Source organism: Carya illinoinensis, chromosome 5, assembly GCF_018687715.1.
Source record: "Carya illinoinensis cultivar Pawnee chromosome 5, C.illinoinensisPawnee_v1, whole genome shotgun sequence".
Lineage (NCBI taxonomy): Eukaryota > Viridiplantae > Streptophyta > Magnoliopsida > Fagales > Juglandaceae > Carya > Carya illinoinensis.
In genome coordinates, this window is record NC_056756.1 from 45783105 (window position 1) to 45810157 (window position 27053).

General features: G+C 35.6%; 5 protein-coding genes across 7 annotated transcripts; 4 read left to right on the forward strand and 1 right to left on the reverse strand.

The window, feature by feature from the left end:
- Positions 1 to 719: 719 nt before the first annotated feature.
- On the forward strand, positions 720 to 1139 carry LOC122310401. Its single transcript, XM_043124295.1, has one exon. The coding sequence runs from the start codon at positions 720 to 722 to the stop codon at positions 1137 to 1139; it is 420 nt and encodes a 139-aa protein (XP_042980229.1).
- Positions 1140 to 6875: 5736 nt separating this feature from the next.
- Positions 6876 to 8566, forward strand: LOC122309848 (amino-acid permease BAT1-like). The gene is made up of 3 exons (XM_043123549.1): positions 6876 to 7410; positions 8020 to 8280; positions 8378 to 8566. The coding sequence occupies exons 1-3, from the start codon at positions 7277 to 7279 to the stop codon at positions 8520 to 8522; spliced, it is 540 nt and encodes a 179-aa protein (XP_042979483.1). The 5' UTR covers positions 6876 to 7276; the 3' UTR covers positions 8523 to 8566.
- A 4955-nt stretch (positions 8567 to 13521) lies between these two features.
- Positions 13522 to 15226, reverse strand: LOC122310402. The gene is made up of 2 exons (XM_043124296.1): positions 15179 to 15226; positions 13522 to 13986 (listed from the first exon to the last, which is right to left on the reverse strand). The coding sequence occupies exons 1-2, from the start codon at positions 15224 to 15226 to the stop codon at positions 13522 to 13524; spliced, it is 513 nt and encodes a 170-aa protein (XP_042980230.1).
- Positions 15227 to 16418: 1192 nt separating this feature from the next.
- LOC122309847 (amino-acid permease BAT1 homolog) lies at positions 16419 to 21259 on the forward strand. 2 transcript variants are annotated; one of them, XM_043123547.1, is made up of 8 exons: positions 16420 to 16930; positions 17082 to 17342; positions 18451 to 18469; positions 18574 to 18793; positions 18901 to 19082; positions 19284 to 19573; positions 19664 to 19793; positions 20849 to 21259. In XM_043123547.1, exons 1-8 carry the CDS (start codon positions 16833 to 16835, stop codon positions 21194 to 21196), a joined length of 1548 nt encoding a protein of 515 aa, XP_042979481.1. In that variant the 5' UTR covers positions 16420 to 16832; the 3' UTR covers positions 21197 to 21259. The 2 variants fall into 2 exon arrangements, with proteins under 2 accessions (XP_042979482.1, XP_042979481.1); XM_043123548.1 differs by lacking the exon at positions 17082 to 17342 and having other exon boundaries at positions 16419 to 16930.
- A 1153-nt stretch (positions 21260 to 22412) lies between these two features.
- On the forward strand, positions 22413 to 26789 carry LOC122308932. Of its 2 annotated transcripts, none has more exons than XR_006242287.1 (7): positions 22413 to 22568; positions 22647 to 22722; positions 23025 to 23089; positions 23210 to 23358; positions 24122 to 24332; positions 25266 to 25401; positions 26408 to 26789. XR_006242287.1 is itself a non-coding variant. In XM_043122210.1 (7 exons), the coding sequence occupies exons 1-6, from the start codon at positions 22566 to 22568 to the stop codon at positions 25394 to 25396; spliced, it is 672 nt and encodes a 223-aa protein (XP_042978144.1). In that variant the 5' UTR covers positions 22414 to 22565; the 3' UTR covers positions 25397 to 25401; positions 26408 to 26789. The 2 variants fall into 2 exon arrangements, 1 of the variants encoding a protein (XP_042978144.1); XM_043122210.1 differs by having other exon boundaries at positions 22414 to 22568; positions 25229 to 25401.
- The last annotated feature ends 264 nt before the right edge of the window (positions 26790 to 27053 follow it).

Genomic DNA, 27053 nt, shown 5'->3' on the forward strand with positions numbered 1-27053 from the left:
TCTTTGGTCAACACTATGCTAATCTTATATTTCTTCAGATATGGGTTTACCAGTTTTTGTAGGTCCCTCAGTGTGAACTCTAGAAAGATTGGACTGCATTTTAATCCTACAAAGGTAGTGTGATCATGCACCCAAGTGTACTACTTCATTGACCAACATCCATCACAGCTGAATTAACCTTTTGTTGAGTTTACACTTGTACAAGTGAAAATTACTTCCTAATATGATCTCTAAATTTTCCCTGTTTTTTAATACAAATTCGTATATTATTTGATCCATCAATTTGTACAAATTCGTACTACGTTAATTTGACTATTTCTGCAATTAATTTTTGAGAGCTGACTATTGACCAAACTCCATCCGTTATATATATATATATATATATATATATATATATATATATATATAAGGTTACATCCAATTATATCCATTTTTTTGGAACCTGTGAATCAAACCGTGTATTGGCCGGAATATGATGAAGACTTTTAATTTAATTACTATTTAATTGGGCAGATTATATTGACCAAATAAGCAATAACTTTCTACTTGGCCTCGTGTATTTTCCCGGAATATCGATAACAACAATTCCTTATTCAAAGTTTCAAACGAATCCCTTCTATATAAAGCCTCTCTCACTTTGCTCTCTTTTCACATCTGATCAGATAGACACAGTTAACATCTCTCTCTCACACACACATATCAATATAAGTACGTAGTATATGGAGATCGGTAATCCTTCTGCATATTATGAAAACTTGAAGAGGTATTGGAGGAGGAGAAGATACCAAAGCCTAAATGGTGAAAATTATAGCAATAAAAGGAAGCTCAAGATTACAAGGCTTGGGGGTTCTGCTCGCCGGCGGCAATATTGGAGGATAAGATCCACCCCGAAGCTGAGGTTGAGCTTTATTGTTTCACCCATTAAGATTTTGGCGAAATTCCATGATTCCTATGTTAACATGATGCTTCGCTTGGCTGGCAATGTTGGGAAGTCAAACAGTGTTGATTTGTTTGGAGGTAAGAGGGTTCCCAAAGGCCGACAGATTTCCATGGTCTCTGGGGGTGGGGAAGTTGATGGCAGGTTGGTGATGGAAATCTATAAACGGATAGCGTCTACTCGGGAGATTGCTGCCTTTTAATGCAACCTCAGATTGCTTATACGTATATATAGTAGGACTAGTGTTAGGTTCATTTATTTTTTGTTGTGTTTTTTGGATTTCTTTGAAAGTTATGTTTAAGTTCCTCTTGCAATCCTCCGGCCTGGAATTAGCGGGAAATTTGTGAGAAAGCTCAACCGTGTACTCGAAGTTTACAATTGTGTATGTTTCTTTAGATTTTATAGCATGCTTTCAAGTGAAGTGATTCAGGTTATTATGATCTGCCATGCGTGCACGATTTTCTTCATTTTACATACGTACATTAATCCTCTTTAAGGTGATGATTTGCTGAACAACGATCGACCTCTGATCTCCTTGTGTCAAAGATCATAGCTCTTTGCATATATGCCTGGCTAGTTTAAGGTTTCTCCTCCATCTCTCAGTACGTACGCCTCCATATCTATTAACCATGCATGATCCTTAACTGGCCCAAGGCCGGTAGTACTCCACCCCACCAAGATCAATCGATCTCGATCGATATTACTCGTTTATCCGGCTAGAAAATGTGTCAACTAATTAAGCTCGATCGCTAGCTAGAGAAGTCAGACCTCAAATTATTCTCATAACTTACCTCAGAGAAAAGCCCCAATGATTAGGAAAAACGACTACATCTCTGAGTACTTCTCTCATATTCTTTTTTCTTTGATAAGACGTACGCCGTGCACGTTTTCATGACTAGAAAAAAAACATAACAAAGGAAAAGTCATGCATGAGTACTCACCTGTATAAATAATGAGAGTACACAGATTAATGTATAATAATTCCATCTTTGCGGCTAAGGATCATTAATGTGAAATTGACAAGCAGCGATCTGCTTGAGCAGAAAACTCTCTTTTTAGAGACTACTGGTACTAACTCCTCCATTTTAAGTTGTTTCGTTTGTTTGAAAGAAGTTAATAAAAAATCTAAAATTCTAAGAGATGATTTATACAGTATTTGAGTGGGTAAGCCTCTATTAGCATCATTTTGAAAAAATGCAAGAAAAATCTAGGATTCATGTGAAAATATAAATTTTTTCAAGACTGATCTATTTTTTTTCAAAAGAAGTGCAAGAGACTTATACTCTTAAGATTGTATCTACCATTATTTAAATTTTAGAGATCTAACAGCTTAGACTATTAGTAGTGGCCTAGCCAAAGTCAAATATTGGCCAAACTATAGCTAAGTTGCTTAAAAATCTCATATACCAGACTCAATAATTCAACTTTAATTTTAGTCATTCATTTTTTTACTAGCAAAATATAGCCAGCCCAAACTATAGGCCCAATAATATTTTGGCTATAAAATAATTTTTCCGCTTCTATCTTCATCGTGCACCACACCTTGAGAAATAAAATATCGACTAATGTTGCAGCAGCCTCCCAAAACATTTTCAGTTGTTTTTTTAAGGAACCATGTTCTTTTTTTCGGTAAGCTTATGCTACTACTTGATGTTCATTGCCATAGCAAATTCCTCCGATTGCATGATTTCTTTTTAATATTTTAATAAATTAATGAACATTTTCTATTTTTTGAATCGTGAAATTACACCAAGCAGGTTTTGTAGTTTTTATTTTCCTTTACTGTCTTCCAATACTTTTTAGGTTGGCTTTGCATTAAGATTTTTTAGTTGAAATTTTAGAGTTTGGAGGGATCATATGTAGTACGTAGAAATGGACTAAATAATTAATATTTTAATAGAATATTGATAGATTTGGAGAGTTTATTATTTGATGTTATTGAAAAGTAGCTAGCTGTCTAGTTTGGATTCACAAAGTGTTTCATCTCATCTTATTATTATAACTTTATCAAATTTTCACATAAAATAGAATAAACAATTCAACTTTTTCAAATCTCAAAATAATAATAATATTAAAAAATAATATTTTATTTAACTTTCATATAAAATCATCTCATTTCAACTCATCTCATCTTTGAATCCAAACCAGCTCTAAATTTATTAAAGTGAATTTCTTAATAAAATTTTGGCTAAACTTTGACTAGGCCGGCCACTACTAATTCTCTTATTATACCTGCCTTAGCTAGCTAGCTAGCGTTTCATCGTGACCACCGAATGACTGACGACTAATATTCGATAGGAATTAAAAACAATATAGATATTAGCGGAGGACGGGGTCATCTAATTAGCACTAATGACTGATTCGCAAATCAATATAAATAGTTAAAAGAGCTATATAGCTAGGCACAATTTAAATATTGTTTCGTGTATTCTGTGAAATAAATAGAATAATAAGAAATAATTTATTTAGTAGAAGTTTGGAATATTATTATATATCCAGAGGATCATGGCTACTTAAATCCATGTCTTATATAAAATAAAATAAAAATTAAAAAAAAAAAAAACTTTTGGCGTTTCCATCTGGACTTTTTGCTATTGGGAGACAAACCCCAGAATTTCCTTGGTCAACACATGACAACGTTTATTATGAACTACTTTTAATTGTGATTTGAGTTTACAGCTAGTTCTTACTTAATTATTTGCTGCTAATTATGGCTCCCTATTGGAAGCGTTGACCACATTGATCGATCATGACAATTCGATTAATCCAGCTAGCTAGCACGTAATTACCTCCAATTACATCTAGATGATCCCCTGCATGCAAGTTTGATGAAGATCTACTCATGATCATGAAGACCAGTCTGTCCAGTCTTGCTAATTGATTGTACCTGTACGTATAGAAGCTTGATATAAATATAGAGGACTCTCATTCTCACACAAATGAATACCATCCTTTTGTTATTTGAGAAATAATTTATACAAATTCTAAATAGACAAGTCCGTACTTACCTGCAGTCCCTTTATACTATATGACCCAGACCTCATGTGTAAAGAGGGTCGTCACTCATCAGATTACTACATAAGATGGAATCGTGGAAATTCAACCTTTTATGTTGGTAAATTGATGAAACAACTAGCTAGGGGTGCATGATCAGGCTATATATTTTTTTAAAATGCTCAAAATGGGGGCATGCAAGACGTAGGTTCCAATATTCAGTTCTAAATTACGAGCACTAGAATATTTAGATAAGACTCTTGACTTGGACTTGTTAATCACACCATGCAATATATATGCATTAGAATATCAAAACTTTTTAACTTATTCGACTCATAATTATATATTAACGCTTACCTGGTCATGAGAAGGGCAATAATACTGAACAAATATAAACAGCTTTCTTGTTGTCTCTTACATCCACATGATTGATGTTCTCTCCGGGAATTGTTGATAACAACAATCCCATATTCAAACCTCGCACCAAGTCTTCGCCTCCCGGTCTATATAAAGCCTCTGTTCCTTGCTCTCTTTCCATATCGAACTTCTGCAGATAATTAATATAGTAACATATCAGTACTCTCTCTCTCTCTCTCTCTCTCTCTCTGATTTCTGTCTCTCTCTGATCATATAGTAGATATGGAGATCGTTAATCCTTCTGCATGTTATGAAAGCTTGAAGAGGTATTGGAGGAGGAGGAGATAGCAAAGGTTGATCAATGGTACTGCAAATAACAATAAAAGGAAGCTCAAGATTATAAGGCTCGGAATCCGGAGTACTGGTGCTGCTCGCCGGGGGTTTTGGAGAGTAAGAAGATCAAGCCAAAAACTGATCAGGTTTAACAATAATATTAATGCTGTTTCACCGATTAAGCTTCTGGCAAAGTTCCATGATTCATATGTTGACATGATGATTCGTTTGGTTGGCAACATTGGGAACTTGAACAACGTTGATTTGTTTGGAGGAAAGAGGGTTCCCAAAGGCCGACAGATTTCCATGGTCTGTAATGGTGAGGAAGTTGACGGCAGGTTTGTTTTGGAAATGTATAAGAGGATGGCGTCTACTCGCGAAATCGGTGCCCTTTAATTGATGCAACCTCCAGCGGATTGTACGTGTAATTTGAAAGTTGATTTCTTTTTTGGGTTTAGTTGTTGTTTTTGCTGTAATTTGAAAGTTGTGGAAGTTAATTTGAGACAGACGTCTATGACTTGCATGGCCATTGGCCTCCCTCATCTGTAGAAAATCGTTGTAAATCTAACTGCAAGCTGTATTAATTCTTATATGGAATCCTTTCGAGTAGTGATATATTCAAATCTGCTATGGCAGCTTCTTCCTTTTGTCAATTGGGTTTGAGGTATGGGTCATATGTATACGTACCTTTGCTCTGAGATCACAGATCTATTTTAATGCATGTGGAAGTTTATTAACAAGAACAGTACTGCTGATTTGAAAAAAGTGAGAGAAAGGAACCGATTCAAATAAGGAGCAGGTAGTCGGGCTCTATTCATTTTACTTTTATTCATCCACGAGTCTAGTTCAAACTTATCATTGAGTTATATTTCATGTTTATAAACAACTTATTTATTTTTTGAATAAAAGCATATTTCATAATTTTAATTGTAACAAAACATATAATCATCATGTGTAGATTGTAATATTAAACATGTGAATTTATTATGGATTAATATTTATTTTCTTGAATCACTGTTTCAAAAAGATGCATTGATTTAGTGGTAAGAGTGTATTGTTTCAAATGAGATGATATGGTTCAAACTACCATTGCTACACTTTGATACTTTAATTTTAACAAGGCATGAAATAGCCTAAGGGGCGCATAGGTCAAGCTCGAAGAGACATGATGCTTGGGCCGAAGAGGTGCAATACATGGGTCAAGGCAAACAGGCGTGCGGACCATATAGGTACAGTGCTTGGGTTGAGCCAAACATATGCAATGCTTGGCTTGAATAGGCACTTGAAAATGATGCAATGCTTCAAAATAAAGTTAACTGAAATGTTGAATAGGTGTATTTCGAATTAGGGACCTCCATTTGGAAAAGGAGGTCATGTCCAAACTCCAACCACTTAACCAGGTATGTCACTTTGTCTTAATTAAGTGACACATCATGACTCTTAAATTCAATAACTGTCAATTGAAAAGTCACAAATTAAGAGTTGTGATATTTCACATGATACTACTTCATTTTCTATAAATAGAGAATAAGACCATAAATTTCGTTCATTCATTCTCTCATATTTTCCCTTACAAAAATTTTGTAGAAAAATGTTAAAGGAAAAATTTTAGAGTTACTATCTTCAGTTTATGACTTTATTGTATTATGAACGTAAATTACTTATAGCATGGTAGCAAAACTCTTTGCATAAATCCCCTTGATAGGAAAATTAAAAATTAATAAAATAATTCAATTATCTTTCAAGTCAAATTCTAATGTATCAATAATATACATGTAAGAATTGACGTGTTCTCCTCATCAACTTATAAATAAAAAAACTTGAATTAAAAATGATGTATTAGCATTAGATGTCAGTATTAATTGAAGAAGAAAATTATGCCGACCTACTTTCCCCAAGCTAAATGAAGGCATGAGAACACGTGTAACAATATGCTGTATATTTTGGTAAAAGTAACGTTATATATAATTATTTTTACATATTTTATATCTACTTTATTGATATGGTTAATTATATTAATTTTTTTAATATATAATTAATTATATTAATAAAATAATATAAAAATAATTATATATAAAATTTTTAATTTTGACGATCACCGTCAACTATATTTAATAAGTGAAGTAATCTCATATTATTTTATTATTATTTATAAATAATTTATTATTATTTATAAAATTATTATTCATTTGAAATAAGCTAATTATCCAATAGTAAAAGTAAATTTTTACATCCACCCTATCAAACTAATGCGTGCAGGTGTTAATGGCGAAGGACAATAACGTCCTCAATAATTGCATTGCATAGCCGGGTACTTGTGGCGGCGAACAAATGCCCATCTACTTCTTCCATCGACCTCCTTACTGCTGCACGTACGTCTCACCTCTCTCACTCATTCAATACGGAACTCGTAGGCCAACCTTTTCGGCGATCACCATCCCCGACTTCTCAAAACCTCCCTGCACTCTCCGGCCTTTTTATATCTTTCGTATTATTTTTCTTTTAAAGTATGAATTTTGACTGTTAGATTTGACTTCTGTTACCCCCCTCCCCACCCCCAACAAACTATGACTTTAGAATCACTTATATATAAATTAAAATCAACTTGAGTGCCGAGAAAAAGATACCATCTTTCTTTCCGAGTGGAAGGAAAAAATGGAAGGTAGCATTCGAATCAGTGAAGACGGAGGCTCGGCCTATCACCCTCTTCCAGACTCTGACTCCATTGTTTCCGATGATGTCCGCTTGCAGCAGCTCGGTTACAAGCGTGAACTCACCCGGGGCCTCTCGTACGCTTCTCTTTCTTCTTCCCTCTATTTTTTCTCCTTAATTTCTGTATTTTGGGTTTTGGAATCTTTTGAGTGCGCCCAGTGTTGCTTTATATATTTCTTCATGATTATCTCTTGCATGTTCTTCGTTTTTCCCTTGATTGATTGGCTTAAGCTTCTGATTTTTTCAATGATTATATGAGAGTAAAACTTTGAGGGTTCCCCAACCAAAAAAAAAAAAAAAAAGCAGCTTGGGAAATGAAAGTGAAATTGGAATCTTTTATTTGGAATGGAGATAGATGGTTTTGGATGAGAATAAATCCTGCCATTTTAGCTGAAGTGGACATTGATAACTTCTTCACTTGTCAATTCAAGATGCACATCCAAATATTCCATCTTGAAGTTACAACAACTCCCTTTAATGCCTCTTTTTTTTTTTTTTTTAATGAGAAATGTTATAGAAAACTCTTTTTATACTCTTTTCTTAATATTTTTATCATTCCATTTAAATATTAAAATAAAATAATATATTAATAATATAAAAATATGGGTATAAAAAAAACCTGCAAGAAAAACCCTTTCTATGTTTTTCACGGGGTTGGAGTAACGGTAATGTGGCGAAATGTGCAGGGCAATCGCAAATTTCTCGGTGACTTTCTCCATAATATCAGTGCTAACGGGTCTGACGACGACGTACAGTACGGGTCTCACCTACGGTGGAACGGTTACAATGGTATACGGGTGGCCAATAGTGGGGATGCTGACTATGGTCGTGGGTACGTCGATGGCTGAGATTTGCTCTGCTTTTCCTACTTCTGGTGGACTCTACTTTTGGAGCGCCAAGCTCTGCGGCAATGACTGGGGCCCCTTTGCCTCTTGGCTCACTGGCTGGTACGCACGTTCCCTCTCCCCCATTATTTTTCTTTTTCTTTTTCTTTTAAAAAGCAAATGATTTCAATATAATAATCAAAGTACAAAAATATTCTAGGAGCCCAAATCCCAGACCCTCTGGGCCAACAACTACGATATGGTTTAAGATCAATCATGTTAGTGGTTTTTATAGACCTCAAAGAGGTCTGTTTAGGATCTCCACTACAACTTTTTACAGTGGTCATGGATGGAAGTTGCGCTAATTTTGAATCGATTGTTGCGATTAAAGAAATTCTTTTCTCCTACTCCACAGGCTTGATAGAAGAGTAGTGACTTAGAAAACGCAATAAGATAAGTGAGAACAGAGAATCAATTCGATCAATGCTTCGTAGGTGTACGAGAAGCACACATATCTATACCCACTTGCCAGTTGTGAGGATTTGAGATTTAAGACTACAATGGAGCGGCACATGATGTGACCTCTGGAGCTTTGGTGGTGGACATCGCATGAGACCCACGTGTCATTTTGGGTGTGCGTGTAACATATTCGTCTACCGTTTTATAACACTGCTTATTGTTCCTTATAGATCGGCGGCCTAAGAATCTGATGGTACATTGTGTGTAAATTGAAAGTGGCTGGAAGGCGATAGTTAAGCCATTTTTTGTCCCAAATGAGAAAAAACATGCAAGAAATTTTACATACATAACTTCTAAGCCATGAAAAATGAAAGGAAAGGAGGAAGAGAGGAGCTGAGACTCTTCCCCCCACTTAGATATACTCTTTTCATGGATTGAGAGAGGGTGTGGATTGTGGGTTTAACATTATTCTTTATAACAAAACTAAAACTCCTTAAATGAAACATGATTTTAAAAAGAAAATGTCACTACCCTATGTTTTTTTAGGTAAATGAGGGAATGTAATTTGTTGGATTATTTCTTTTTGTAAGTTGATATAAAGGATACACTCTTTATAGATTAAATATTTGAGTTTTAAATTTCTCGATCTAACATGTAAGACATGTAAAGTATATATCCTCAATGTTGATTTGCAAAAAAGAAAAATTCAATTCTACGAGGATGTTCCATGCCAATTCTTTTCTATATTTAATGATCAGTGGAGGCATCTTAGCTACTTTAGATCCAAAAACTCATCATCTATAATATATGATTAAAATACTATCTTGTGTCAGAATTGGTTCAAATGGGGTAAGAGAGTTAGCACTAAATGGAAATGTAGAAGAAGACAGAGCATGACAGAGGTTGGAAAGAATTCCTTCAATTGATTAATTCTATAAAAAAGTGTGTATGCTATGCTGTACAGTGCCCTACTTATAGAAGGAACAAAAGATTCTATACAAGGATGATAATACATAAATGCCCTTAAATAACCGTATATGCTCCTACTTGTTTATTGTCATTTTTCTTATTCATTTGGCTGAGTGTTGAGCAACCTGGCAACTTTTATATTAGTTGGTAACATTCCCCCGCAAGATGGAGCATAGATATTTGATATCTCCATGTTGGATATTAGAAAAGAAAATTGAGCTGAGGGTAATGCTTTGGTGAAAAGATCTGCAAGCTGGAATGAGGATCGGATGTGGCAAGTGTGAAGAAAACCAGCTTGAATCTTGTCGTGGATAAGGTGGCAATCCATCTTTATATGTTTGGTGCGCTCGTGGAAGACCGGATTTGCAGCAATGTGGAGCGCGGCTTGATTGTCACAATACATGTCAATGGGTAGAGGAATGGAGAGATGTAAATCTCTAAGAATGTAAGACAGCCATTGTAATTCACAAGAAGTTGTAGCCATGGCTCTATAATTGGCTTCAGCTGAAGATCAAGAAACAATAACTTGTTTCGTTAATAGCCATGATATAAGTGAGGAGCCGAGAAAGATACAAAAGCTTGTGAGTGATTGACAAGAGTTGGGGCAGGAAGCCCAATCCGAATCTGAGAAAGCTCTGAAACTAAGTGAGGAGTTGGAAGGGAAGAGTAACCCCTAGCCAGGTGCACTTTTGACGTATCGAAGGACTTGGCGAGTAGCATGAAGATGGGATGATGTGGGGGCTGTCATAAATTGGCTTAACCATTGGATAGAATAACTGAGATCAGGCCATGTTATTGTGAGGTAGAGCAAGCGGCCAAGGAATCTTTGATAAGGTAGAGGGTACTTGAGAGGCTGTCCATCATCCTTACTAAGTTTCAGATTTTGTTCCATTGGCAATTTGAGAGGGCGAGTGCCAAGAAAACCGGCATCGGCTAATATATCAAGAGCATATTTCTGTTGATAACGTAGATCACCAAGGCATTTGATTCGGAAATCATCATTGAGAAAACATTGAAGGGCAGCAATGGATTCCAATGTAGAACTAGCCACAATGATGTCATCGACATACACAAGCAATGCCATGAAGAAGTCATTTGCTGTGTGAGTGAAGAGACTATAATCTACCTTTGATTGCTGAAAACAAAAAGTGAGCAAAGCATTAGAAAATTTTTTATACCATTGTCGCGATGCTTGTTTCAAGCCGTAGAGACTTTTATTGAGTCGGCAAACATGAGAAGGTGGACCCTTGGAATAGCCGGGAGGTTTGTGCGTAAAAACTTCCTCCACTAAGTCCCCATGGAGGAAGGCATTTTGAACATCAAATTTTTGATGGACCAGCCTTGGATGGAAGCAGTGGCGAGTAGGGTGTGGACAGTCACCAATTTTGTCATGGGGGAGAAGGTTTCGTTGTAATCAAGGCCCTCTTGTTGTGTGAAACCTTTGGCTACCAAGCGCGCTTTGTATCTCTCTATACTTCCGTCAGAGTGGTGTTTAATTTTGTAAACCCACTTGCAGCCGATAGCACATTTGCCAGGTGGTAATGCAACCATAGTCCAAGTATTGTTGAGTTCAAGAGCAGCAATTTCAGATTGTATAGCCTTGAACCAGATAAAATTTTTAATAGCTTCACCATAGGATGATGGTTCAATGGATGAGGAAATAGCGTAAGCAAATGCATGGTAAGATGGTGACAATTTATGAAATGAGAAAGTGGAAAAAAGAGGAAATGGTTTACCTAATGGGCATGGAGTATCCTTGGACAAAAATGAGGAGGAAGCATGAGAATCACAGGAAACTTGCAATGAGTTAGAAGGCATGGTTTGAGGTGGAGGTGGTGTGAGAAGGGAGGGACAAATATATTGGTCGAGGTAAGCAGGGGTTGGTAGGTGCAAGTGGAGCGTCGAGGTTGTGGTGGAGGTTGGGGTGGTGCAGGTATGGTTTCTGGGTGGGGGGTTAAGGATGTTTGTGTCTCTATGGAAGGAGGGGCAGAATTATGTGTTGATGGGGGATTAGCATCAAGGTCGGGTAAGTGAAGATTTGTGTCTGGTGGGGTTGAAGATATTATAGAAGAGGGATGGAGTGAAGGGGTGTGGAAGGGAAACAATGATTCATGGAAGATATCATCACGAGAAACAAAAATTTTGTGAGCATCAAGGTCAAGTAATTTATAGCCTTTGACGTCAAATGGATATTCAAGAAATGCACAATGACGACTATGAGGATCAAATCTATGGCAATGTTGGGAAGTGGTGGAGGCAAAGGCAAGGCAAAGGCGATGCTTACGCTCAACTAATCCATTCTGTTGTGGTGTTTCGACACATGATTTTTGATAGAGAATACCTTGATCGGAATAAAAATCAGGCATGGAAAACTCAACACCATTGTCACTACACGAAGACTTTTACCTGAGAATTAAATTGAGTAGCAACTAAGTGACAAAATGATTGAAGATATGGACGTGCATCAGATTTTTTTTCAAGAGGTAAACCCAAGTGCAATGTGAGTAGTCATCAACAATGGTGAGAAAACAACAACTACCATTAAGTGCAATAATTGAGTTAGGTCCCCATAAATCACAATGTATGATATCAAAACAAGCATTTGTATTATAAGTGCTAGGGAAAAAGGGTAAGCGAGCCTGTTAGGCAAGGGGACAAACAAAACATGGTAAAGTATTCTTTGTATTCATGTGAATAATTACAGGGGAATCATGGATGAGTTGCATTCGGGAATGGGATGGATGACCCAACCGACAGTGCCACAAATCAACAGCACAGTTAGATGGTTGTGCAGAAGCAAAAATGAAATTTTGAGAATGAAAATTCTATGATAAAATAATGTCTAAAGCTTGGGGATCAACTGTGTCTTGTAGGAGGTGGTAGAGCCTGTGTGCCATCCTCCCCTTCCCAATCATTGTCCAAGGAGAAAGGCCTTGTATGTAACAAGAATTAGAGAAAAAAAATTAGGCAACAATTTAATTGTTGAGCAAGTTTAGAGGCAGACAGCAAGTTATAAGTAAAGGATTGTGTAAAATTATGGAGGTGGTTATTTGGACTGTGCCGACGTGAGTTACAGGGGCTAATTCTCCATTAGGAAGATTGACAGAATATGAAGTGGTGGAAGTGATAGTGGTAAAAAGGGAGGGGCTACAAATCATGTGATTAGTGGCCCCTGTGTCAATGATCCAAGAATTGGAAAAATGAGAAAAAGTGGATAAACAAAAGAGGTCACCAGCAGTGGAATACGAGCGAGGGTGAGTAGGTATAACTGTCTGGATATGATTCGCAGATGGTGAGCAAGTAGAATCCTTACTGTGCAACAAGGATATAAGATCTTTGTACTGCTCCTTTGTCAATAAATTATTGGAATCGTGTTGATTACTAGAAACAGGGGAATCAAGGGACATGGCATCCCGGTGTGGTTTGTGCATTTTATGCCTTGGAGGGTACCCATGGAGCTTGTAGCAATGTTCCATGGTGTGGCCTGTCATCTCGCAATGGATGCAGACTGGAGCAACGGCATTTCCAGATTTAAAACAGGTTTGTAAAGTGTTCGGTAATCTTGTAGTGAGTACAGTAAAGCTTATCTCTCTTGCCAGAATTGGAAGGTGGGTTAGGGGGTGGTTTCCGAGATACTAGAGTAATAGAATTTGGGTGGGGAGTTGAGGAAGTAACCATCCGATGTCATTCTTGCTGCTGTATGTATGAGAATACCTTGGTGACTAGAGGTAATGGGTCGATGAGCATTATCTGGTCACAGACGTTAGAGTAGGAATCGTTGAGACCCATTAGGAATTGAATCACACAATTGCGTTGGTAGTGGTCAAAGAGGGTTTTGGTTGAGCCACACGAACAAACAGGTAGTGGGTCATGGATGGATAGTTCATCCCAAAGGGACTTGAGTTTGCCATAATAGCCATTCACGGTATCATCTTCCTAAGACAGATTAGCCAAGGTTTTTTTGAGTTCATATATTCGGGGGCCATTTTGTGGGGAGAAACGTTCTTGTAACTCAGTCCAAATATCATGGGCATTGTCAACAAAGGCCACCGAAGAATGTAAGGGAAGGCTTATAGAATTTTGGATCCAAGATACAACCATATCGTTGCATCTATCCCAGAGGTCGAAGAGAGGGTCAGTCGGGTCTGAAGGTTGGTTGAGTGTTCCATTGAGAAAACCGATCTTGTTCTTTGCACAAAGAGCACGTTGGAGTGAACGAGACCAGGTGGAAAAATTTTCAGCATGGAGAAGGTCAGTGACTAATATGGTTCCTGGGTTATCAGATGTTTCAAGGCGATAAGGATTTTGTGGGTCTGCAAGATTGGTGTATTGGTTGGTAGGAGAAGGAGGGGGAGGTAGTGGGGGAGGATGGTTGGAGGCCAGTTTTCGCCTCTTTGATACCTTGTCAGAATTGGTTCAAATGGGGCAAGAGAATTAGCGCTAAATGGAAATGGAGAAGAAGATAGAGCATGACAGAGGTTGGTAAGAATTCCTTCAATTGACTAATTTTGTAAAAAATTGTGTATGCTATGCTGTATAGTGTCCTACTTATAGAAGGAACGGAAGATTCTATACAAGGATGATAATACATAAATGCCCTTAAATAACCAGATATGCTCCTGCTTGTCAATTTTCTGATTCATTTGGCAGAGTGTTGAGCATCCTGGCAGTTTGTATATTAGCTAGTAACATCTTGCTCATATCAAAGAGTAATTCTAGACCTTTCTAAATTAGTTATCGTGAATTTTGTTTAACAATAGATCATCATGGTACGGTGTTTATGAATGTTCAAGACAGGTATGGTATGTCTTGCTAATGATGAATGTAAGTTTGAGATATATTAATTAACTATTAGGGTCGGCTTAATAGGGGTGTAAAATAAAACTAAAAAACCAACCGAACAGTTTTGATTTTTGAGAATTGAAACTGGTTAAAAACTGGTCCAATTCCCTTTTTCATTATTTGAAAATCAAATTAAATCGAATTGAACTGAAGTGTATATATATTTTTTATTTTTTTTATAATATTTATATATTATACATTTAATAAAATTAATATAACATGAGATTTTAATGTTATTATTCATGTTATTTTGATATAAACTTACTCTTAAACTTGAATATTAATATTAAGGTATTAACATGTTATTATTTATCCTTACATATTAAATTAAATACTTACATATATCATATATAACTATTATATATATTATGATGCATTGCGTGACGTTTATGGATCCTCAATAACATAATTCTGCCATGATATTCTAATGTGAATATGATCACTGCAACAAATGGTCAAGGAAGAAGAAAGATTGCGTGTTTTATATTTATACAAACGTGTCTTCTTCTTCTTATTCTTCTTATTTTATTTTTCCAAACTCCATCTGTAATTTGGGTCTTAGATTCCTTCCTCAAAAGTCAAATTAAAAACAGAAATTAAGAATATTCCAATCTGAGAAAAATAAGCTGTCAATTATATCTTGTTTTATTCCTTTAAAACGAGATTCGTTGAGGATTCGAATCTTGTCATGATCTTCATGTGCAGGATCTGATTTTTATTTTGAAATTTCCATGCAACTAGCTGTACTTACGTTTGTAATGAATTCTCTGCTTGCCCACTTGAAGAGCTGGGGTTCCATTCTTCATAAATGAAATCACAATCAATAGATATTTTAAAAGGCAACATGTTCATGCACGATTCCGGGTCACCTTTGATTTCAAATTGGTTCCCATTTGGTCACAAAAGGTAAATAACATCAATAAATTATATTTAATCTTAAGATTCTTTATCATATCTATTGTTTCATTGTGTTTAGTTACACAGTTCGGATAATATGAAATGAGATAAAATATTTTGTTAAAAATTAAAAATAGAATATAATTATAATATAATTTTTTAATATTAATTTTGTTTTGAGATTTGAAAAAGTTGAATTGTTTATTATATTTTGTTTGAAAATTTATGAAAGTTGTAATGATTAGATGAGATGAAATGATATTGTTTGGATTTGAGTATCCAAACCAGCTATAATGTCCAAAAAAATTTACACCAATAAATATTATGAGATTAATTTATATTTTTATCTTTCTTATTTTTGAGACCCTCAAATTCGAATAAATACTTAAACAAAATTCGATCTTAATCTTAATGCTACAAATTACCTATCCATTTTAAAATTTAAGTTATAATGTACACATATTCTTAAGTTTCGAATTAAAATATTATGTATAAAAAATAGAAGTCTCGAAATCCCATTTTGAATCTTAAAATGAAATATTAAATTGATTTGAATGAATAATAAAGATTGACTCGATAATGTTATTATATAAATTAAAGATGAGTTTGATTGAATCGAAGTGAATAAACGAATAAATAAAAATTTGATTTAAGATCTAATTTTTACAACTAAATAGCTTTATAGGTAGATATATATTTTTTCTTTTTAGAAATTGATAAATTCTATACAAATTCTTATAAAAAAATGGATTATATTTAAAAAAAAAAAAAGTGTAACAAAAGCTATTTGTTTTATCAATGAGATTCACGTTTTAACAAATAATTTGTATGAAATTTATTTATTTAAAATTTATATTTAGTATTGTTTTTTTTTTTCATAGAAGATATTGACGACAATTCTATAAAGTACAAAGAGTTAATTACAAGAAGAAAAACAAAAAAGCATGTTGCTTACCTCAGCCTATTATTGGAACATAAAAGTCATCCATGTCTGGCCAGTGAGTGTGCTTTGTGATTGGGCAGCTCAAGCAGATGTCAGTCCAAAAGTTATTTGTATTCCTAAATCTGAGGAAAATGCTACAAGGATTAAAAAAAAAAAAATGAAAAAAAGGGGGAAAAAAAAAAGGAGAAGCGAAAATGGGAATAAAGAAATCGAGTGACAGCCTGACAGGAAGCCAAGCATGGTTGAGAAGTCCAAAGCACGTTGTCAGCACCTTCTGCTCCTGCTATCCAAGCTGCGTATTCACGCTATCGACGGATTTGTTTGACCACGGAAGGGAGCGAACCTACGGTCTTAAACTCGCCATTTCTTTAGCACACGGTCTATCATTTTCCTTCAATAATATTTCATGTGATGGAACTGCTTCTCTGAACAGAGGAGACCATCAGTTTCAGAGAGGGAGTTTCCGAGAAAGAAGGGAAAGAGATTGGCTTTTTGGTTGAAAAAACCAAAACCAATCTCTCTGTTGCTGTATTCTGTCTATCTGTCTGTCTCCTACTGTGAGAAGATGGGTTTGGATCGTGAAAATGGAAACGTCTTGGTTGATTCAGGGCATACCCGTCTCCATGAGCTCGGTTACAAACAAGAGCTCAAGCGTGATCTCTCGTAAATATTCTCGACTGCAACCTTCTCTATATTCTTTTGCTTGGTTTTGCCGTTTGATCCCCAATTCATAGCGGAATATGAAATGGGTCAAACGGGTTGACATGTTTTTTGTTGTGGTTTTTTGGTTTAAGGGTTTTGTTGGGAATTGCAGGGTGATTTCCAACTTTGCGTTTTCATTTTCTATCATCTCTGTGCTTACTGGTGTAACCACCCTTTACAACACTGGGTTAAAGTTTGGTGGGCCAGTGTCTTTGGCTTATGGCTGGTTAATAGCCGGGACTTTCACCATGTTTGTTGGGTTTTCCATGGCTGAGATTTGTTCCTCTTTCCCAACCTCTGGTGGACTCTACTATTGGAGTGCTAAGCTTGCTGGCCCAAGCTGGGCACCTTTTGCCTCATGGTTAACTGGCTGGTAATCTTTTTCCTAGCTAGTTTTCTCAGGAAGTTCAATTTTCAATTACTTCGATAGTTTGACCTATAAACATTGAACCACAACATTCATCGAAAAAATAGAAAAAAAATAATTTATTCACACCTGGATTGCTTTTATCTGATTTTTTTATTGCCTCTCTTGTTATCTGACACCTCATTGCAGTGGGTTGACTTTTGGAACTGTAAGTAATTACTTGCTGAGAAACTCGAGCATTGCTTGGCATTTAAGAATTGTGTTCTTGGAACCTGTAGTGCTTAAAGGAATTTGTTTTTTCTTTAGAGAATGTGCTAAAGCTTCAATCACAGCGGACAGCGGCATAAGAAAGTCCCAATTTTTACGGTTTTTCCTAGTTGATTGTATCGCTTTTTTTGCTTCCATTTGGACTAGAAAAAGGTGTACAAGCTTCCCCAAGCAGGTAGCTTAAGTTTTAAAGGAAGAAACTATTTCTCAAGTGCTCGAGGGAGAAGCTTGATTTCAAGTAATGCGTTAACTCTAAAATAAGCTCAGCTCTGGTTGCTTGCTATTGCCACCCTTTTTTCATAATCGGTAATTAGGTTCTTGTTATACTGTTCACTGTCTGTGATAAGCAAAATTGCTAAAAATCGCTGTTTCTGAGGATCCATAATCAGAATTAGGAATACAAAGTCCAAACTTTGAAACTTTTCCTTTCTTTTTCTTCTTTTTTATTTTATTTTTTATTTTTTTATTTTTATTTTTTTTCTAGAGGGAGTGCGGAGGGTGTGTTCTGGTTTTATTTTTCCTTATAAAATTAGACTACAATTGGGATAACCCCCCAATATAGAAGTTGTTAGTGGGAAACGTTGATGAAAGTAGTTCTTTGACATGTAAGATTTTGTGGAATGAATTACATTGCAGAATTTTTTTTTTTTTTTACCAGCTCATATTAGATTGAGTTCCATTGTTCTAAGAACCAATGAGTGTAATGTCCAGTTTCGTTTTCTTCTCGTCACTGAGCCTAAAACTTTAGATATATTGCTTAAGCAGCATCTCAAATTAATCATAAAATATGGATAACTTTCTTGCTGCAGCACCTGATGCACGGTACATGATTTTTATGTTTATGCAGGTTCAACATTGTTGGTCAGGTATTACTCAGAGTATCCTGGAGTTTCATGTCCTTCGAAATGTACAGGGAGATTAAGTTTGTTTTGGGTGTTGTTAACCACTTTAGATACTTTTTCATTTGCAGTGGGCTGTTACAACGAGTGTAGATTTTTCACTTGCACAGCTGATTCAAGTGATCATTCTACTTAGCACAGGTGGGAAGAATGGAGGTGGATATGAGGCATCTAAATATGTTGTTATATGTTTCCATGGGGGGATTTTACTCCTACATGCTATCATTAACAGTCTTCCAATCTCTTGGTTATCTTTATTTGGACAGTTAGCTGCAGGATGGAACATTGTAGGTATGAAGTGTTTACCAAAATTTTCCTTTTCTTTTTCTAGTTTTTCCCCATGTTATTATTTGGGGCAATCTCTTTTTTGGACCTCTGATGTTTCTTGGTATATTTAGGTGTATTTGTTCTTATGATTCTCATTCCCTGTGTTGCAACGGAAAGGGCTAGTGCCAAGTTCGTTTTCACTTACTTCAACACCGATAATGGTGACGGAATCAATAATAAATTATACATATTCATTCTGGGCCTTCTAATGAGCCAGTACACACTTACTGGGTATGATGCCTCTGCTCATATGGTGAGTTTCTTTTTTCTTTTTTTTCCTCTTTTTGCCCCTTTCATCTCCTCAATATAATATAAATATGATGCACCGCTTTGTTTACACCATATCAAGGGAACTCCAGATGTTATTTAACTTTACCATGGATGTCTTGTTTTGTTACATTAATATGCAAATGACCTTTGTAGTAACTAAATATTTTCCTTTTTCTGTTTCTAGACAGAGGAAACTAAGAATGCTGATAAGAATGGACCAAGAGGAATAATAAGCTCCATTGGGATATCTATTATTGTTGGATGGGGTTATATACTTGGAGTCACCTTTGCAGTAACTAACATTTCCTACCTTCTAGATGAAACCAATGATGCTGGTGGTTATGCCATTGCTGAAATATTCTACCTAGCATTTAAGAATAGATATGGCAATGGAGTTGGGGGAATTATTTGCTTGGGAGTGGTGGCGGTTGCCATATTTTTCTGTGGTATGAGTTCAGTTACTAGCAACTCAAGGTAGGCTATTTTCTGACCTATTTCATTTGATAGGATTCAACAAGAGAGTTTTGAACCCTTTGGTACTTACTGTTTAATATTCATTTGTAGGATGGCTTATGCTTTCTCTAGAGATGGAGCCATGCCATTTTCATCAGTTTGGCATAAAGTGAACAAGCAGGAGGTCCCCATAAATGCAGTGTGGCTCTCTGCCTTTATATCATTTTGCATGGCACTGACGGTATGCACACATTTTTTTTTATTAAAATAAAAAACAAGATGTGCTGATCTTGCAATCATCATGGCCAATATAACATTATGAATAAATATTTGTTGCTTATGGGATGCACTAGAGTTGCTGATTTAGAGGCAATTTTGTCACTGTTTTGTTTGATACCAATGAGAATTGATGGTATATATCTGCATACAACTACAGGGGAGTCAATTCATATCATACCAATAGCGAAGATGATACTATTAAAATACCTCCTAACATTTATCCAATAAACATATTAATTTTGAAAATATATCTGAAAATTTAAATATATTCTAGGATAAGAATTGGATACTCCTTGAATGATAGTATATAGACTTTTTAGGTAAAAGAACAGCTATAGAGAAGTCGTTGGTACTGAATAACAAATTTGACATACATTGAAGAGTTATATTTGTTCAATAGTGTATTCTCACTTTTCTGAATCCTTCAAGACTTCAGTATTGGCGTATCCATGCCACAGTGTAGATGTACCCCTTGTCTGGATCCATATTATTGGGAATAAGCTTGCCTATATTTTGTTTTCCCTGAACCTGCCCGCATGCATGTTGGCACCAAAGGTATGCGACCGCAAAGAAAGAAAGAAAGATGATTTTAATTAATAATTGGGTCTATGCAATTGCTTGGAAAAAATAAGGTCTATCTAGTTAACAGCAAACAAAAGAAACCCTGGTGTTATGTGCATGTGTCAGAGTTGTGAAAAACACAAGAAAGCTTTAGATTTAGGCGTACTGCATTATTGGTGACGACTCCCGACTGCATCTTTTTTTTCATCATTGGTTACTGGATGACAGTTCGAAAGATAGATTAGTTCTTAAGAGGTAGACAAAATGCTATATTAGAGATGTGATGTAAACTTGATTGGGTTGGGTCTGCATGAGTTTGCGTTATGTCGGTTTTGATGTTGGCCAATAAGCAGGCTCTTGGCCCTTGATACCCCTCTTGTAATAAATTTATTTTGTTTCTGCTATTCCTTGAACTTGTTAATTGTATAATTATTCATTATAACCTATTTTTTGCAGTCTCTTGGGAGCATAGTGGCATTTCAGGCTATGGTATCCATAGCAACTATTGGACTGTACATTGCTTATGCCCTGCCCATCTTCTTCAGAGTGACTTTAGCACGCAAGTCCTTCATCCCTGGACCCTTCAATTTGGGTCGCTATGGAATCATTGTTGGATGGGTTGCCGTTCTTTGGGTTGCAACCATCTCAGTTCTCTTCTCATTGCCTGTAGCCTATCCCATTACCAATGAGACTCTAAACTATACTCCTGTAGCAGTTGGCTGTTTGTTTGTCCTTACTGTTTCTTCTTGGATCTTCAGTGCTCGTCACTGGTTTAGAGGTCCTATAACCAACGTAGATACCTGAACTCGAATGTACATTGATTTTCATATCTAAAGCAATATCATTTTGGGTGGTGGTTCATGGCTACTCTTGGTTGGAGGAGGAGCAATTTGTCAACGTTTTTCATATCTTAAGAAACATGGTAGAACATGGAGATTTTTTAAATCCACTCTTACATTTTCTCGTTTCTCACATGACTAAGAACTATATTCTCTATTGGACGCTGCTAGCATGCCGCCCATACTATCAGTTTTCATTCTCTATTTATCCAAGTTTTGGTACCATTCCTTCTTGTAGTAATGGGGGCATATTGCCTTTCCATTAAAGAACACCGCAGGATACAGTCCACTGGAAATGTATTGATATACTCTTATCATCTAAATATAAGGGTTTGGTAATCAATTGAGCTCGATTGCCCTCCCCAGGTTTTAAAACCGCGTCAGAGATAAATTGGTATTGATAAAGAAGTTGACGAAGAATACATACTACATGAAGTTTTCAAAAAAGGCTATTTATCATCCTTTTTAACCGTTATCCTCTCAACATATTTTTATATGATATAACTTGTAGACAAGTAAAATATAATAAATATTTTATCAATTATATAATAACACGTTATAAGATGATGAAAAAATGATAAATGAAAGGATGATGAATAGTGTTACTATTGAAACATAGTCATCAGTCATGTATGCTATGAAGATTAACACTAGTTTTCATCTCAATATCCAAACATCACAAACATAAATAATTTTCAATTTCAAATATTCAACTTTTTTATTTAATTATTACTTAATTATTACAATTTTTTCAAAATTCCAAACAAAACATAAAAACAATTTAACTATTTCAAATTCTAAAATAAATATTATATTAAAAAATCATATTCTAGCAATATTTTAATCTTAAAATATTTTTTTAACTTTTTCTTTACGTTTTAAAAATACTATAAAACATTTTAACTCGAATCATTTTATTACTATTTATAAACTTTCCCAACTTATCATCAATGCTAACCTTTAAAAAGTTAATTGGAAAGTGCTAGAAATTAAGAAGTAAAAAAGATGGGTGTACGGTTATTGACACCTTCTTTTATTCAACTTTTTCTCTCAATTTCATTAAAAGTTAATATTTTAAAAAAAAAAAACCAAATTTAAAATTTGTTAATTGGGTTGTGAATATCATGTCTATATGGGCTTTTGTACAGGTTTCATCTTTTTCCTGCGGTGATGGGCTTAATATGAAAAGCCCATGTCTCGGATAAGCTCCACGATTCGACTCCTACTTTTACACAACGTATCCTAGCAAATCTTCGTGTTTGGGCGGGACACTAGAAAAGCAAGTAATCGACCGTAAGAGAGCAAGCGCGCAGTACAAGTTTCCGAACTCTAAAATGGTGAGGCTCCCTTTCTTCAAGTCGCTTTCAATTCGTGATCTTTCTCTCCCATGTTCTGACTCTGAGTTTGGGTTTCAGGCAGATTCCACCGAAGAACTCGAGCCCCTGTTCGATTACAGCCGCGTTCAGCCTCTCAATTTCGTGTGCCTCGACGGTGAATTTCGATTCCCTTTAGAATGTCTTCACGCATCCTTTTCGGCTCTCTATCACTCTTCGCTTTTGTTTCGTCTCCAATGAGATAGAGGAATTGGTGGGATCATTAAAGTTTCGAACTTTAGGTGTTTCGTTTCTTTTATACCTCTCGGGGAAATGAAAATTTCTTCTCTTCTGAGCCTTATTCGACTGCGTTTTGTAGATATTGAAACAATTGAACCGTGATATTTGAAGTTTTATTCTTTCCTTTCCCCTTTTTTTTCTAGGTAACCAGTTTGCATTTTCTCTCCTTTTTTCCGGCAGATGATGATGATGCGAATGCGTCTCCAGCTTTCTCCTCTAAACGGAGGAAGATTTCCGAACCTATTGTAAGATTTTCATCAATCCATACATGTATACGTGCAGTACCTCCTGTGTGGTATATTGTGTGAGAATTGAATTGAATTATGATTTTTTTTTTCGGGGGGCGGTTATCAATTGGGGTTTAGGTTGTCGAGGATGTGGAGGAAAATCCAAAGGTAATACAAATTGTGGACTGTGACGAAAAGAAAGAGTTGGATTGGCTAACACCTCCACCAAAGGTTTCAACTGATATTCAGAAGATGATTCAGGAGGATCCTACCATAATGAATCTAAGGTATTTTTCTCCTTTCGTATTCTTCCTAAAGTAGAAACTTCAAAAAACTTCAAAAATCTTCAAAAATGTTACTTTATTTAAACATTGCATCCGTACAATATATACCCAGTATCTATGCCAATTAAAATCCATACCTCGTAAGAGCAAATGACAGCTCTTGCTATCTTATTTGACATAAGTCAAAACTCGTTAGTGCTGTGCGTCAACAGTTTGTTCTTATTTCATTTATTTGGCATTTAGATGCATATGTTGAGACGTTAATGTTTTTACTTCTACATGTAGTTTGCACTGCTATTGGGATGATGTCATGCAACATGCAGTTGATAACTATTGTTATACTTGCCATATGTGGACATTTAAGTTGTTATTATCTATCAAGCAACCTTGTATGTATTATCTGGTGACAATTTTTTTATTTCTTATGCCTCCAAATCTCCCCAAGGCAGGGCCCTTAGGACCCACCCCTTGGTAATAATCCCTAGATACATGACCCGAACCGCCAGCATCATCTATCAGGTAATCCAGGAGAACTTTTAGTGTAGAATCAAACCTGGGATGTCTAAGTATACAGCGTGTTCTAAGTCCCCTTTGACCACTAGGCTGCACCCTTACGTGTATCTGGTGGAAAGTTTTAGAAATTTCTTGACTTTTTAATCATGAGCAGTTTGCCAAGAGTTATAAAATCATGAGCACTGTTTTTTTCTCGTTTATTAACACCTTTCCCTTCCCATGTTTTCCTATCAAAATTTTTCTTCGCATATAGGTTAAAGAAGCAAGAGCTCGTGTTATTTGCACAATCAGCTGAAGATGTGTTGCGAGCGATGGAGGAGTCTGCAAAAAGAGAACTTGGCAATTCAATTCAATCTACTATGGAGACTGTCGCTGACCAACCATCAAAGCCTTTCGGTGAAAGAGTTAAGATAGTTATCTCAATCCAAGACAAGAACGGGCTGAAGCAATTTCGCATGTACATGGTATATCTTCGTGCAAGAACTTTGGAAATATTTACTCAGTACAATCTTAATGTTCATTTTTTTTATTAATAATTATTACCTCATTTATAGTCAACAGAATTGTGGAATGGATGTTTAGCTGAATTCTATGCACTTTTACTCTGCTATTCTCCCGAATCACTGCACAATTCAGTCGATCAGTTTCTGATGAGAAAAACGATATTTATTTCAATGTAATTATGGTGAAAGTTCTGTACCGTTCATAATGCATTGCAATACTTACTGCTGGATAGAGTAATTTGTTGATGAATCATAGGGCCGAAATCAGTATAGTGCATGAACTTCTTTGTGAATGTCAACTGTATATCAAATGTTCTTAAAACGTTTGATGATCATTTTTGACAGGAAGCTTAATTATGATCTTTTATTCAACCATATGGTGGTTTAAGATCAATATTATTTTGTTTTACTTGAGCTATTACCATATTTTTTAATTCATTTTTCAATATCTATTAAAAATAATAGTATATCAATATATATTAATATTGATAATATTAATAGATATCTATTAATATCAATATTAATTCTATTAATTCATTTTAATAATAGTATATCAATATTATACTTCCGAGGGTGCGGTGCACGGGACCGGGGTTTATTCTGCAGGGCTGGGTCCAAAGGGCTCTGCCTTGGAGAGGTTCCCCGACATCAAAAAAAAAAAAAAAAAAAAAAATTATTTTTTTCTCTGGATGTTTCTTGTTTTTCATTCTGGCTATTCATACAAGAATATATGTATTTCTTATGTGTTTAAATCTTCTCTTTTTTCCAATTCCTTTTTTGGCTTTATGTTTTCTGTATTGTAGTGGTACTGAATTCAGCAATTTCATATATGTAAGTCAATTTCTTTAATCTCATAGGATGACTGCTTTGAGCGGCTCTTCAAAATGTATGCAGATAAAGTTAAGCTTGACATACAGAGCTTAGTATTTTGTTTTGATGGGGATAAAATAAGTCCAACAGCAACCCCTGATGGCCTTGGTATGGAGGACAATGACATTATTGAGGTGCATGTAAAGCCAAGCTGATTGAGGTAAGATTTTTAGTATGCTTTGTACTCTCCTCTTTGATCCTTTTATTTTAATTGCCATTTTAATTTAAAATATTATGGCCATCTCATTCCCTAGATCAGCATTAACATTTTCCATATTAAAATCTTTAGGAAAATTGGCATTTGAAAAGTTAGAAACCTGCGTGATCAATATGGGGAGCACGCAAATTGTTGTTTCAAGATTCAGTTCATTAACATTTTCAATGTTATTCTTAGCAACATGTTAACCAAATTTTCAGAAGCATATGATGCATTTCGTAGATAATTGTTTTTTGATTTGTGGCATGAATTAATTTTCAAGCAAATAGAATTGAGGAGGTTTGTGTGACCAACCTCCTGTTGCAGTGAGCCTGCATAAAGTAGTTGGTTTTGAGCTTTGATTTCTACAGAAACAATCTATGCTTTTTATTAAAACAAATTGATAAGCATTGAGGTTGGTAATTTATAGTTGGAGATATCATTTTGAGATAAGGTGCCTTGGGTATATAGCATTGTTGGATGTCACTAAAAGAGGGACCAAAGAGAAAACTACCACTTAGGAGGTTAGGAGGAAAGCCTTGAGTGTTCAAGTAGTCCATGAACATGCAAAATAAATTTATAAGATGCAGTTTTGATGAGATACGTTCAATGCATTGGCTTTGGCTGGCTGAAGTGGAGTTCTTTGGAATGTTTTGTGACCGGCACTTTTTATTTTTTTGTAAGTGATTGGCACAATTTAAAAAAGAGAGAATTATCCATCATACTGTATTGTTGGTTCACGGAAAAATAACCTGTTAAATGGTAATGGAGCAGAGTTAGAATCTTGTTGAAGGGAAAGGTTTTGAAGATATGGGTGGGTTTCGGGGTGGGGGAATGGCCTCCAGGAGCCCTGAATGTCTATTTATTCTGGTTTTTAACTTGGGTTTTTACTTAACCATGTAACTTAGTATGTGTGGATTTATTATGAGTATTAACCTTCCAAATTTCGAACTGCATTGCTTTGTTTCAGGTTCATACTTCAGTCATGGCACTTGAATCGTCTTTGTGCGACTTTTGGGAGATAAATGTTCCTGGTAGTGATACAGATTAAAAAAAAAAAAGGATGGATTCTGGCAGTGGGGTTACTCTTCAGATCCTTTTGTACAACTATAGTTCTTTTCTGTTTTTTGGTTGTGTGACATCTAGCCTTCAATTGTACAGTTTCATGGATATTGCTGAAATCGTTTAGGAACAACAGTTATTGCTACAAGCTGAAGCAGCTCAGTCGTGGCAACAAATTGAGAAAAGAGAGTGCCAATTGTAAAGGTTTACCCTTGTATTTATGGGAACTTTTTTCATCATGACTAGCTCAAGCTTTATGACAATGGAATCATGCAACAAATGTTTATGCAGATACTTTAGCATATTGCGAATGTCCATATTGTGTCTTAACATGTGTCAAAAGTAGAGAATCTAAATTGGAGGGGGACATCAACCGAGCTGTAGTTGATTTTAAAGCATATTTGAGTATATAATTTAAATTGTATGTCTGTGTCTAAAATGGATATTGCTAGGAGTACATTTAATAGGGTCTTTTTAGTGGGGTATGGATGCTCTTTATTCTGGATCTCATTAAATAATAGTATCATGATGTTCCGGTGATTTCTTATCTTTTG